Raw genomic sequence first — 14,459 nt, 5'->3', positions numbered from 1 at the left:
TGATGGGGGCCTGCTGGGGGGGATGGAGGGGTGCGCGGAGGACAGGTGAGACTCTCGCTCTCCTCTTCCTCCTTTAGGATCCATGCCTTCCACGCGTCTCAGATCCCGTGGGGGCGCCGCGGGGGGGGGCCTGCAGCACAGGACCGTGGGGTCACAGCAGCCAGGCAGCAACGCACGTGGTGTGTGGCTGGGAAGCCGTGGGGTGGCCGCATGCTGTAGAGCCAAGTGAGGGGTGCTCCGGGCGCTTGTGCTGCGTGCAGGCCTGAGGGGGCTCCTGCGGGGGAGGGTCAGCCTGGGAGCAGCAGCCAGTGGGGGGGAGTGGGAGTGCTCCCGCTCCTCTGCGCCCACTTTGGCGGGCCTTTCTGGAAGCTCATCTGGGCCAGCCTGCCCGGAGGCTGCGGGTCGCCCGCTCCTCGGTGCCTGGGGGTTGCAGTATGGAGCCTTCCCCGGCCATGTTTTGGGGTGAAGAGCACACTGCACAGCAGTGCTGACCCCTGGCTCCCCCCAGCCTGGCAGCAGCTGCCGCCAGAGGACGTTAGCACGTGTAGCCCACTGTGTGCTTCTCGCCCCACTTCCTGGAGCTTGTTTTTCACTCTGCTTTACATTTCTGTTTCAGAAGACGGCATCGCTCGATGGCATTTAGACCGGGCGTTAGAGCCTTTTGTACCTCTTGCGCGTGGGTCCCTTGTTGGTTCCATGGCTCTTTGTCGAGTCACCTGAGGGCCTTGGCCGTCCCTGGTCCTGGGCTGCTGATGTCATGTGCTCTCACCTCACCCCTGTGGGTCCCCTGGGTTCCTGTGGGAGCAGGCCCTTCAGCCTGTCGTGGGGTCAGTGGTGGCTTGGGCGAGGGCTGGGCAGGCTTGTGCTCAGTGCCCCTCCTCCCGCCTACAGTGGGCTTTGGCTCACTTCGCTTCCTCATGGCGTTTGGGGAGCCCCGGGAGGCTCAGACTGGGGTCCCCATGCTCTGGGGACTGTGGGTTCGCACTCTTGTTGCCCTAGCCTTGGCCTCCTGGCCTCAGTGCCTTCTCGGGCTACACCCCCATTGCAGGTGACCCTGGGCTTTCCTCCATGCTCAGGCCTGGGTGACCCATGCAGGCACCCTCCCACCCTACACCCACAGATCCTCGGGTCATGTCATCTGGGTAGGCCTGATCTGGGGGTGCCCTGGCCTCTGTCACATCCTGCGGTGGCCCAGAGTTTTCTGGTTGTCATTGTCTTGCTTCTGTGTGGGGTGTGTCTATTTTACTATGGATAATACTGTAGCAGGAAGGCGGGCGAACTTCCTAAGTAGTAGCTAGTTTCATCTATTGCTTAAGGAACCAGGGTCCGCGTGGCTTAGTGCTGGGAGGAAGGGACAGTTGTGACACGGCAGCATTCACATAGGGAAAGCAGCTCAGCAAGTGGGAGGCCTTCTTAGGGGGAACAAGGCAGTCAGAAAGTCCCAGAAGCCGTCCTCACCCTCTGTTTTCTCTCCTTCCGCAGAAAGTACCAGCAACACGGTCCCTCTGCAGAGGTCCCAGTCTCTCCCACACTCAGCGACTGTTGCGCTGGGTGGCACATCGGAGCCCAGCACCCTCAGCAGCTCAGCGTTAAGTGAAAGAGAGGCCTCCCGGCTCGACAAGTTCAAGCAGCTCCTTGCCGGACCCAACACAGACCTGGGTAAGTCCCTGGGGTGGCGGCTGCCAGGTGCGCCTTGTTTCTGAAAGGTGCAGGTCTTGAAGGGCCCGTCTGCTATCATTGAATGCGCTTGCTTCCCCGTGGACTGTACATTGTTCAGCCATGTTCTGTTAATATGCGTCCAGTGCAATTTGATCAGTATTTTCTGTTCCTCTATTTTCTTAGGCCCCAGCTATGTTCTCCTGGTTTCTTAGAGCTGCCCCTGGTTTGCTCTGTGAGGCTGGTGGGGGGCGGCCTTGCTCTTCACAGTGTCCCTGGGGCCGTGCTGCTCGGCGCCGTCGGGACCACTGCTGACTTTGCACCTTCCTGCTGGGTCGCCTGGTCGGCATAGAATGTGATGGGCTGTGCAGGGGACAGTGCCGTCACCAGTGTGGTTCTGGTGGGGCATGATACCTGCCCCATGGACGCTCTGCAGCCAGGCTCTGAGGCACGTGCTCACTGCCGAGGTTGTCTGCTGGAATTGCGCTGGAATCTGCATTCTTTCATTTATGTAGCTCCGCTTTGTCAAGTGCCGCCCTGTGTTAGGCGTTTCGCTGGATGCTGGCGCCTTCAGGATGGTCAGGATATCACTCCTGGTTGCAGGGCAAGTGCCAGAGGAGCTGAGGGCTGGGCGCCCTGAGGTGGGCAGTGCCGCGCTCGGCCAGCAGGTGGCAGGTGAGGCCCATGGATGGGTGGCGCAGAGCAGCCAGCCTGGCCAAGGGGAACCTGCCTGCCTGGGGCCCAGGAGGCTGCCTGGAAGGTCTCGGAGCCTCGTTCTGGGGTTCTGGGTACCGTTCTCATGGGGGGCTCCCTCTTTAGTTTTGCTGGTTTTTGACACGCACATGTTAGGCATTTACACGCGCTAAAGGGCGTGTGGTGAAAATGAGTTCCTTTCCTTTGCCCCCTCCCCCTTCCCTCCCTGTGCTCGTTCCCATGTGTCTTCGTCCAGAGATGGTCCATGCAGTGTTGGGTCAGACTTTTCATTTTGACATAATGTCAAATTATAGAAAAGTTGCATGAATAGTACAAGCAACTCCCATATACTCTTTACCCAGACTCATCAATTGTTTACATTTTGCTGTTTTCATTCTCATTATGCGCCTGCCGTGTGTACACATATTTTCCTTGAAATGTTGGATCATATCCCCTCACTCCTGAAAACTTCACTGTGTGTTTCCTGAGAACAGGACATTCTCTCAGTGGAGTCCCAGAATCACTGTCAAAGTCAGGAGCTTTGTGGAATCTAAAGAACAGAGTAAACGAGCAAACTAAACAGAAACAGACTCAGAGATAGAAAAACCTGAGGGTTGCTAGATGGGCGGGGGTGGGGATGGGGAGAAGGTGAAGGGATGAGAAGCACAAGGTGCTGTTCACACTGTTGCCGTGGGGATACGAAAAGCAGTTTGGGGGACATAGTCGATAATGTTGTAAAGATTTTGGAGGGTGTCAGATGGGCACTTGTCTTATTAGGGAGACCCCTTCATGGACGGTGGAGGTGCCGGACCACTGCCCTGCACACCCGAAGCTGAAGCTGAATAAAGCTGTACGTTAACTACAATTTAACATGTATAGTCACAGGATGTGGGGTACAGCGCAGGGAATAGAGTCAACGGAATTGTAGCAGCATGTACGATGTCAGAGGATCGGGGGAGGGGCTTATCACTTCGTGAGGGGTGTAAACGTCTAACCATTACATTGTTTTGTACACCTGAAACTAATAATAATATAAAAAAGTCAGGAAATTTGTTAGCAATAGTACCCAAACGGTACTGTCATGTAAGCCACAGGCCATGTTTGACCATATATCTTTCCTCTAGTCCAGAATCCCGTGGGACCACGTGCCGCGTTCGCGTCACGTCTCCTGTCTGTGTTAACCAGGTGCAGTACCAGCCTTGCGCCCCGTTCCCTGCCCTGGGGGTCCTTGCAGAGCGCAGGCCCCTCGGTGTGGGCGGTCATGTCCTCCTGAGGAGATTTGGGCCCGTCAGGGCGTCTGTGTTCTTGGTCACTGCCGCAGGAGGCCGTGGGCTGCTTTGTCCTGCTGCCGATGACGTCCTCTGATCACCTGCTAAAGATGGGATCTGCCAGTTCTTCCAGGGACGAGTTACTCTCTGTCCTTGGTAATTTGTGGAGACACCTTTGAGTCTGTGCATTCGCACCGTGCGCCTTCCTTCTCCACAGGAATGGTGGTGCTGTCACTCTCACTTTGCACACGGAACCGTGTGTTTCCTGTGAAACCCGGGAGAACGCCGTAGCCTGTGCAGTGCTCTGAGCACAGCGGTCGCGGTGCCCCGTCGTCATGTACCGCCCCTCCTGATGGGCACTCCAAACTTCCCGTTACTACAGACGACTTGACAACTGTTCTTCAGATGTCCCATCCTCCTCTGTGCTGGGGACGTTCTAGAGCATCGCTAATGTGGGTGGGGGAGAGGGAGAGCTTGAGGACCAGGTGGGAGTCTCCCCACCACGCTGGGAAGGACATACCGTAGCCACTGGCTTTTCTGGCTCCCCAACACACGTCAGCCTTTCAGGCAGTGTAGGGAGGCCAGTGAGAGTGGAGGTTGTGGGGACGGGCTGCTGCGTGGAGTGCTGGCCCCACTGCTTCCTCGCCGTGACCTGGCCCTTGGGCCGGCCTGGCGACTTCTGGGCTCAGTCCCCTCACTCATCTGTAGGCGTAACGGCAGCTGTAGCAGTTGTGCAGCTAATACACAGAAAGTGCTTAGGAGGGCGCCCGGCATGTCATAGAAGCTCAGGAGACGTTATTTTCTATTTGCATTGACCCATTTAGCCTCTAACTTGACTCTTAGAACGTGGGCATATGTGGCCACTTTCGTGATCATTATTGACACGTCAAGGCAGTTTCTAGATGCTTTCTTGGTTATGTTCCGCTGTTTCTAACGGTAGGTGGCAGGGAGAGAGCTGATGAGAACAGGATTGCCTGATGGAATCCTGTTCTGGGCCAGGATCTGAGCCCCCAGTTAGAACCTTCTCGTGGACTTTGTCACTGGGGTAACTTGGGAACTTAAAATCATACTTAAAAATAAAGCTTTCAAGACTTGTGGGAAAATGCGTGGATGGATGGATAGATTGAAAGGTTAACGTGTAAAAATCTTCTTTTGTTAGGTTGGTGGGATTACGGGTTTTTTACTCTTTCTTCAGAATTCTATTTAAATATCACATCTGACACCAAAAAGCTAAACCCAAGGCTTTCACAGCTGAACAATGACTGGATTTGTGTTTAGTGGCAAGAGAAAATAGCTGGTAAGGTGCTTGTTTTTGTAAGGCATTTAAGACCGCTGCGGAAGACAGCAGAATGTATCGCCTTCACATTACATGAAAGGCACAAGCGGCCACTGCGTGCCGGTCAGTGTTGGAGAGACATTGCTGTGGTGAGATGTGCCCACAGGAACGAGTCTCCCGCCGAGGGCCGGCCTGTGCAGCGGCTGTGGCTTCCCGTGTAGCTTGCGCTGGTAGGAGCCCGGGCTGAGCGTGGCAAACGAGTGTGACAGCTACTTCGGCCCTCTCAGGGACGCGGACGTCCCCACACACGGCTGCCTGCTCCGGTGCCCACGGAAATGGCACTGGGAGGCCTCTGCATGGCAGTGCAGCCTGGCCGTGTGCGGGGCCTGTGCGTGGGCCTGAGGTCCCACGGTGTGTGACACGTCCCCTGGCCCTGCAGGCGTCAGAAGTGAGCATGGAGGGGCCAGGTGCGTGGGGCCGGCCGGCCTCCATGTGGGTATGTGACCTGGGCTGTGAGATGGGGGCTCTCAGTAGACGGCGTGGGGAGCAGAGGGTTTTTTGGTTGGGGGTTTGGGGTCGTTCACCCCGAGTTAGATGTGCCCTCAGGGCCCGGGGCTGGAGGACAGCCTCCCCGGCGGTGATGGCGGGGGAGGAGGCAGTGCAGCCCCCGAGCCAGGGGACCGACTCTGAGGAGGACACACCCAGCCTCCTGTGTCATCAGCCATCACGGGCCATCGGGCCGACCCTGCAGCGTCCTGCAGCATAGGAGGTGCTGTCCGAAAGCTGCCCGCCTGCTTCGTTCCCTCACCCGTGGTCACTGAGCATCTGCTCCTGGTGGAGGCACTGGGGCGAAGCAGGTGCCAGACCCCGGGGGCCCTGCCCACACATTCCAGGGTGGGGACATGGCGTCCTGGCGCGCGGAGACGGACAAACACACATGTGAAGTCAGTCCTCTAACAGCTGTCAGAGGTTACGTGCGTGTGGAGAGTAAAGCTGCTGACTGATAGAGCTGGTGCTGCCCTAGAGTGAGTGGGCCGCAGACCCTCGGGCGTGGGGTCAGTAAGTCCTCACCCAACACCTTCCCTCGGCTCTGCGACTCGAAGCGAAACGACCTGTAACGAAACCCTTAAGTTCCTTCGTTGTCTCGTCAACGTCATAACAAACGATGTGGAAGTGAAATGACGCTATTCTAGGACCTGCCATGCTTTTCGGGGAGACCTCCAGGAAGGTGTGCATTTGCAGGTGGGGTGTAGCTTCCCAGGGAGGGGGCAGCGGGGCACAGGGCCTGGGTGCAGTGGGGCTTCCTGCCTGTGGCATGGAGAGCAGCTGTAGCGGCTGGGGCCTGCTGGGAGAGGGCAGGAGGCCAGCAAGGCACGAAGGGATAGGTCCTGGGGGCTGAAAGGCCAGGAGAAGGACCTCAGCTTTCACTCTGGAGGCATCAGAAAGTGGGTGCTGTCCTGTGGAAGGAGAAGCCCTGAGGACTTCTGGGGAGGGCGCTGTGGTGGCATTGTCCTTGGGCAGTCACTTGGGCGTGGGGAGGGGAGGGACTGGAGGGACAGGGAAGAATCGGGGGAATAGATGGAGGAAGGAGCCGAGGGTCCTGGCTGGTGTGGGTGAGGTGGGGTGGTCAGTTCCCCAGCCTCCGGAGGGCAGGCCAGTGGGCCCTGTGCCTAGTGGGACATAAAGCTGGGTAGACTGGGGAGAAGGAGGAAGCCAACACTGTCACAGCTGGGGCCCAGAGGCTGCGAGGACAGGGGACAGCTAATGGACACAGGAACCAGAACACGCCCAAGAAGTGTGTCATTTCACTGGGGAGACAAAATCAGGACTAGTGAAACAGCCAGGGGAAGCAGTACAGTTGTCCCCCCTTATCTGCAGTTTTGTTTTCCCACGATTTCCCTTACCCGCGGTTGACTGTGGTCAAAAAATATTAAATGGAAAATTCCAGAAATAAGCAGTTTATAAGTTTTAAGCCACACTCCCCATGCCACCTTCTGCCCCTCTCGCCCCTCCTGCCGCCTACCATGGGCACCAACCAGCAGCTGGTAGGAAGATGGTACTTAGTGGAACAAAGGCTTTTTGATGAGTCCACGAGGGAAAGTCGGAGTGGGGTTGGCTCTGCGAAAAGTGGGTGCCATGGCCAAACCACACTGTGTCATCACATCTGATGGCAGACACCTCACTGTAAAAATGGAGCATGTTGAAAACAGCGCAGTTTTCACATAACCCGGGAAGGAGTTTGAAGAAACTACAGCTGATGGCAGAAAAACTCAGACTGTCTGCAACGCCGTAAACGGCTGAGGAGTGGGATGGGAAGGAAAGCACAATAACGAGAAAACTGGAAGGTGGGGAGTTAGTGGTGGATGAGTCTTGAATAATGTCCCCTGTACTTGGGTGTGTGAAAAAGTGGAGTAAAAGTTCCATCGTCCTTCTGGACAGGAATTAGCTGCGAGGATAAACAGACTCGGTTCCATGAGCACCTCTCTCCAGGCTTTTCCCATTATTATTCAGTCATCTCTATCACAGACGTGTACAGGCGGCTGCTCCTCGCGTTGGCTTCATTAGGATCATCCCTTTGGCTAGTAAATAATGTGTTTCTGCTATAAAAAAATACGTTTTCAAATTGTGTGCCATTCTGAGTAGCGTGATATAACCCTGCTCTGCCCCCCAGGTAGACGTCTGTCATCCCGTGCCACGTGTTCCCCCCCCCCCCCCCGCCCCCCCGTCACTTAGTGCCGGCTCGGTGATCAGATCCACTGTGTCAGTTCGCGGTGCTTGTGTTCCTGTCACTCTTATTTTACTTAATAAAGGCCCCAAGCGCAGGGCAGTGATGCTGGCAATTCGGAGATGCCGAGGAGAAGCCGTCAAGTGCTTCCTTCCGGTGACAAGGTTATGTGTGTACAGGAAAAATCACATACAGAGGGTGCGATAGTATCCGTGGTCTCAGGCCTCCACGGGGGGTCTCGTGTCCCCTGCCAGTAAGGCGGGACGACGGTCTATCCAAGTAATTGCACAGTTGCTGCCATTTTGGGTTCTTACGCTTGCTCGGTACTGTGCCATGCATGTGTACGTGCACGGGCACGCGTGTGTGCACACACACACTCACTCACACACACACACTCACACACACACACTCACTCACACACACACACTCACACACGCACACACACACTCACACACTCCCCCAAACCCAGGCACACCGGCCGTCTGCTCCAGATAGCAGCCTGCTCCTGGTGCACAGCTGACGAGGTTGAGTCTTTGGTTCAGGGCCAGATGCCCTACAGCCCTGCAGTGAGGGCAGAGACGGTCACGGTCACCACGGGATGTGCTCACACCCCCAGTCACACTCATTCCTGGTTGGTGGAGACGGCGGGCATTATGCTCCTTGTTCTTCGGAGGCCTTGAGGAAAGGGGCCCTGTCCTCCCCTGGGGGCCTTGTCGGAGCGCCTGGAGCAGAAGGCTGGACCTGGGCCTTGTGGGATGGCTCCTGGCCTGCTGTGGCCGGGCCCACCTCTGCTCCTGCAGGTCCAGGTCCCGGCGCAGGGCCAGCAGCGCCCAGCATCGCCCTCTAGTGGCCAGGCGCCCGCCCTGCAGCCTTAGCTGCACTGTAAGGGCAAGGCCCGTTCATTAGGGAGGTGCTTGCCTGACCAGGTCCTCAGAAGGGATTAGAACATGAGAGGGACAAGAGGACAGCTCCAGCTCACTCAGTCTGTCCCTTGAATCTCACCAGGGAAGGACTTCCACGAGGACGCCAACCCGAGTGCTTCGTCTGAGTGGCACCGCTCGGAGCACAGTGCTGGCCCTGGGGAGGCAGTGACCCCACCCTGCCCGCACTTCCCCTCCTCTTCACCCCCCTTCCTGTCTCTCCTGTCCCTCTCCCCCCTCCCCTTCTCTCTCCTCCTCTCCCTCCCCCTTCCTCGTCTCCCCTCTCCCTTCTTCTCCCCTCCCCTCCTCCCCCACTCCTTTCTCTTACCCCCTCCCCTCCTTTCCCCTCCTTTCGCAGTCCCGTCCCCCTCCTTCCCCTGCTTCTCTTCACCTCCTCGTGTCCCCTCCTCTCTCTTCCTCCTCTCCCCTTCCCCTCCTCTCCCTTCCTCCTCTCCCCTTCTTCCCCTGCTCCTGCTCCTTTCCACCCGCCCCCTCTTCTTGGCTGGATGCACTTCCGTCTCCCCAGTCACTGTGTTTGTGACCCACTGGCTTAGTTGGCCTGTTTACATCCCGTTTCTAATACGAGGTGTGGACAGTGTTTGGTTCTTTCGTCGTCTGATGCCAGTTGAGCTAGAGATGAGCTTCTGTGGATAAGCCCAGAGGATTGTGCCGATGCCAGCAGCGCTTCTGGAAAGCAATTAGCGTGTGAGAGATGGGGCAGGAGTGATGGCCCCACTCAGGCTGTCGGGAAGCCTGGGGGGGTGGTGCCTTTGAAGGTCTGGCTTTATCTCTGCTCTGTGGTTTGAGGAAAAAGTACTTTTAGTGCAACAAAGAGATGCTTCAAAAAGCGGGCTAATGAATTTATGAGACAGCCTGGGCTCTGACTCCTGCCTGTTCAGAGCCCACGCCGTGGGCGGGGTGGGGGTGGGCCTGGCACATAGTAGGTGCACGTGCACTTGTGTGATGCACTGTGGGATAGGAAGGATTCTCTTGGGACCTTTGTCATGGTTGCTGCGTCTCGTTTTCCAGGGTGTGGATTGGCTGAGCCTCACCTTGCGTGGGAACTGGTATTATTGCCAATTCTGATTCTGTCTGAACTGGGTGGGCATTGGTGTGACGGGGTGCAGAGCACGGGCTGCAGGCGAGACCCCTGCCTCTCTATGAGGTGACAGGCCGGCTCGATCCTGTGGGTCGAGGCTTCTTCACGTTCTTCTGTCCTCTCCCTGCCTGTCTCCACCTTCCGCCTTTTTCTCCTGGAGTTCCCCCCATTATTGGTTCTCCCAGGTAGCATCTCTTCTGATAACCGTGGGGAACGCTGTCTAAGTTGCTTTCGCGAAGAACACACATGTGGGCGAGTTAGTGTTTTAAAAAGTTCACCTGTTTTTAAAGCGCTTTCTGGGTTGGAGGCAGCAACTGAGTTGAAGCCATAGGCTGACTCCTTCCCCGGAACCCGCCCGCCCTCTCCCCAGCTCTGTGCACAGGAGCTGCCCCTCCAGGGCCTCAGGCCCAAGCTCAGCCCTGTCGTCTTCTCCCATGTCCTCGTCACGCTCTGTCACCGGATCTTGTCGCCTTCAGATGCTCAGCACGTCCGCCCACGCCCTGGTCCAGCCACACCTCTGGCCTGCCGGCCCCCCGCCAGCCCCTGTGCCCAAAGTCACCCTCCACGCAGCAGTCAGTGATCCTTTGAAAGTAAAGGCAGCTCTGCTGCTTGTCAGCCACCCCGTGGTTCCTGGCTGGCTCGGGGACAGCTGCAGACCTGGTGACATGATTTGCCCCTTCCTCTCAGGCCTCCCCTCAGCCCTCCCCTCCTGTGTTCTGTGCTTTCTGGAACACCCCAGCATGTCTGTGCCCCGGGCCTGCCCTGGATTTCCGTGGGGCTCACTTCCTCCAGCTCTCTGCTCCAGTGTCCCCTGTCATCAGGATCTCCTGGCCGAGCCGAGCCGAGCGAGGCAGCAGCGTCTTCTGCCCGCCCAGAATGTCTGCGTCCTCGATTCCCTCATCCTGTTTTATTTTCCTCCGGGCACCCGTCACCCTCCGCCCACTTGTGCATGTGCCCCCTTCCCTCCAGGGGCCAGGCCTCTGTCGAGCCCTGCTGGCCCCTCCGTGCCTGGCCCAGTGAGCAGCCCGAGTGGGCACTTGTCCTTCGGTGCCGAGCCACTGTGTGGTCGTTCCTCCCTGTCGTGGGGCTGCATGGTCCTCTCTCTCCGGTTTTGTTTTGTTTCTCTAAAAGGAGTTTGTAGGGAACTAATTATTACTACGATCCAAGTGGCGCCCGCTGCCGTGAGTCCCCTTTAGTGGGGCAGAGTTTCCACAGCGCGGCTCCTGGCTCACACTGCTCCCGCGTCCCCAGTGTCGCCGCACGTGCCTGCCCTCAGAGCTCCGTCCTCTGCGCGGGCGGCCAGCCTCCTGCCCGACTCTGCCCGCCGCGGAGCACGTCTCTGCATCTCTTCTCCCTGCGGGATCTTCTCACCACAGCTTTCCGTGATGACATTACCGGAACGTTACTGAAGGTGGCAGAAATGGAAAAGGTAACGACACCCACATGCCACGGTCGCCCCTGTTCACGCGCGCCGTGCTGACCACGGTGTTTTCATCTCCGTTTTCATCTCCGTGGCCTTACCTCCTGTCGGGCATGTCAGCCCGCGGAGCCCCTAGCCGAACTGCCTGGGGTTGTCGTCTGCTTCGGTCTGTGGGGCCGCGGGGCCAGGGCTCCTGCCGCCACCGCACGGCCACCGCCAGCGTAGGTATTTGAACTGCCTGTTGTATCACTCAGCTTCCAGGGAAACAAATTGAACATGACTGGGTGAAAGTTAAGTGTTTCACTGACTCTCTAGTGGAGTAAATCTTCAGTTCCATAGGAAACCTCCCAAGTTCTTTCAGAGAACTTGTTTCTATGGCATGCTGACTTTCTTTGTAGAAGCTTCGATTTTTTGTGAAAAAAGTGCTTACCAGTCTATTGTACAATTTTAAAGGAGCAGCCTTCAAAGTCAGCCTGTTACATGTTTGTCTTTGTTTCTCTAGTAATTTCTCTTGTAGATTAGGCTATTCATTACTAATTCAGCGGTTGTGAGACTGTGGTGTCTGTTTTCTCTATCTGAGGGAGAAGAGAAGTGAGGAGGGTGTGTAAGAATCGCCGGGAGCGATTCGCCCCTTGCTCTCTCAGCACTTGTCCCGTCACTTAGCTCCTGTCACCTTCCGCCTCTCATCGACTTGAGAGTTGTGTCCCTCTGACCACTAAACGGTGAGCTCCTTGTGGGCCGTGGCTCTGTCGCTCATCCTCATTGCAGTGCAGGGCAGTACACAGCGCCTTCTCAGGAAATGCTGGTGGAGTCGTCAGCCCACTAGCTGTCAGTCTTACCTCTCCCGCCCCCTGGCCCCCTCGCGGTTCCCCAGCTGACATGCGTTACCTGATGTCGAGGGATGTGGGTTTGACTGTAGGTAACGGGCTTTGAAACAATAGTGGTTTATTTTTCTCAGCACGGTGTCTAGAGTTAGGTAGCTGTCGGCGTTGTTTCACTGTGCTCTCTTCAAGGATCTAAGCTTGTGGCCACAAGACGGTGCCCATCATCTTGTGGGAGGCGAAGGGCAGTCACCAGGGCACCTGTCTTCTTATCTGGGAAGCTGAGTGTGACTGGACTGGGTCACATGGCCACCCCGAGCTGCCAGGGTTGCTGAGAAATGGGTTCAACCATTGGCACTTTGGAATTAGGGTTCTGGTAACAGGAAGAGCAAGGAGGGATATGGGTTAGACAGCCAGCTGTGTTTGCCCCGCAGACTTTTGTGTATGTGTCACTTTGCCAGTGGTCCGTGAGGCCCAGGGCTGTCTTTCTTATATTGTAGAATTTAACCCATGGCTGGCTTTTAGCAGCGTCCCAAGCACGTCGTAGAGCCCCAGAAAACGTTTGAATTGTATTGAACCATTGTGTTGGGTGTGGAGGGAATGAGCCAGTGAACTTGACTTTTCATGGTCAAAGACATGGCATTGAGAATGAGCCCGCTGTGTCCCACTCCCCCAAGGGAACTGGGACTTTAAAGGACCACAAACCATGGTACAGCCAGGTGTCTAGCCTTGGAAACGCAAAAAAATAAAATAAAATAAAAAAAAAATTAAAAAAAAAAAGATGATTTAAGTTTCTTGAAATCTATTATTAAGAAAAAGAATGACCACAGACCATTAGAACTGACATATAGAGCTGAGCTGAGAAAAAACCAAGATAAGAAATGTTGTAAGTATGTGTTAACTTAGAAAAATGGGGTGATATGCTTCGACCTCGCGGAGGCTTTGGAAGTGATGGTGAGTTGTACCCACAGCTCGAGTCAGGGGTGACGGGAACACAGGTGGGCAGAGGGAAGTGTCTGTGGCAGGCGAGTCACACCTGGGTCTGGAGTGGGCAGAATAGTGGCGATCCTCGGCTGGCCAGACCCAGAGTATATGGTTGTGGAATTGGTTTTGGTAATACGAGGCCTGGAAATCTGACTTCCTCCAGGGACAGGCCTTCTGATGGTTGCTGAGCAAATAGGTGTTTGCTTCTCCCCAGGCATTGACTGGACACAAGAACGGTGTTTTATTAGGGGATTGGCAGGTTTTGTGACCACAGGTCCTACCTGGTGCATGCTTCAAATACACATCCTATACACTTGCCAGATGAAGCTAGAAGGAAGGGGGTTTCCCTAAGAAGGAGGGTTGGAAGAGTGGTGAGCAATTGGAAGGGTAGCGGGAACTATAGCAGCAGAATTTCGTGACTTCTTTAGATGTAGATCAAGGGCTTTGGGATGGTGTGATGGTGGTGATGGAGGTGATGGTGTGATGGTGATGATGGTGATGGAGGTGATGGTGATGTTGGTGATGGAAGTGATGGTGATGGAGGTGATGGTGATGATGGTGATGGAGGTGATGGTGGTGATGGTGATGGTGATGGAGGTGATGGTGATGGTGGTGATGGAGGTGATGGTGATGGTGATGATGGTGATGGAAGTGATGGTGATGGAGGTGATGGTGATGGTGATGATGGTGATGGAGGTGATGGTGATGGAGGTGATGGTGATGGAGGTGATGGTGATGGTGATGGTGGTGATGGAGGTGATGGTGATGGAGGTGATGGTGATGGTGGTGATGGAGGTGATGGTGATGGAGGTGATGGAGGTGATGGTGATGGAGGTGATGGTGATGGTGATGGAGGTGATGGTGATGGTGATGGAGGTGATGGTGTGATGGTGATGGAGGTGATGGTGATGGTGGTGATGGTGGTGGAGGTGATGGTGATGGTGACGATGGTGATGGTATTGGTGGTGGTGGTGATGACTGTGGTGGTGGTCGTGGTGGTGGTGAGAACTCACTTTTTTGAGTGCTTGCTGTGTAGTCAGGTACATGGATATACATGGAATCCCTGGGAAGGAGCCCAGAGAGGCCCGAAGCACAGGCTGTCTGTTTCTCTGTTACCCTCTAGCGTTCCACAGCATCCTGTGCTTTCCAGGAGACAGAGGCCCAACTCACTGTGGTACTTTTCCATGGAGGTTCTGTTGGTTACTCTCCTTTTCTAGGTGGACACAGTGGGAGCCAGTGCCAGCCAGGCCCTCTGCTCCAGTGACCTTCTTGTGCCATCGGTTTGTCTGCTTGGCCCAGGAGGCCCAGAGAACTTATAAGTAGGAAGTTGAATGTGTTAAAGATGAAAAGCAAGAAAGTGGAGAAGAAAAGAGGGGTCTGGGTGCCATTTTGGACTGTCACTCCCAGGCCCTGTGTGATTCCTGATGGGCCCGAGTTGTCATCCTTTCCTGGGAGGGAAAACGCAGTGGTCACTTGTGTGCAGGGCTGGTGGGGCAGGAGAGGCCTGATGTGATGGCCCCTTGAGTTCCCAGGGACTGGACCCCCCTCTTGAACTGCCCTGATGATAGGGGGTACCTGGCGGAAAGGCAAATGAAAA

At 55.9% G+C, this 14,459-nt stretch overlaps 1 protein-coding gene across 1 annotated transcript in view; it reads left to right on the top strand.

The window, feature by feature from the left end:
* The window catches only part of TBC1D22A (TBC1 domain family member 22A), a 275,779-nt gene that overhangs the window by 24,318 nt on the left and 237,002 nt on the right, over positions 1-14,459 (top strand). The window contains exon 4 of the mRNA XM_081059292.1: positions 1,483-1,659. Within this exon, the coding sequence (XP_080915418.1) occupies positions 1,483-1,659 (177 nt within the window). The remainder of the gene's footprint in view (positions 1-1,482; positions 1,660-14,459) is intronic.

The sequence above is a fragment of the Rhinolophus hipposideros genome (genome assembly GCF_964194185.1).
Source record: "Rhinolophus hipposideros genome assembly, chromosome: 9".
In the NCBI taxonomy this organism is placed as follows: Eukaryota; Metazoa; Chordata; class Mammalia; order Chiroptera; family Rhinolophidae; genus Rhinolophus; species Rhinolophus hipposideros.
This window is presented reverse-complemented; position numbering and strand designations above follow the sequence as displayed.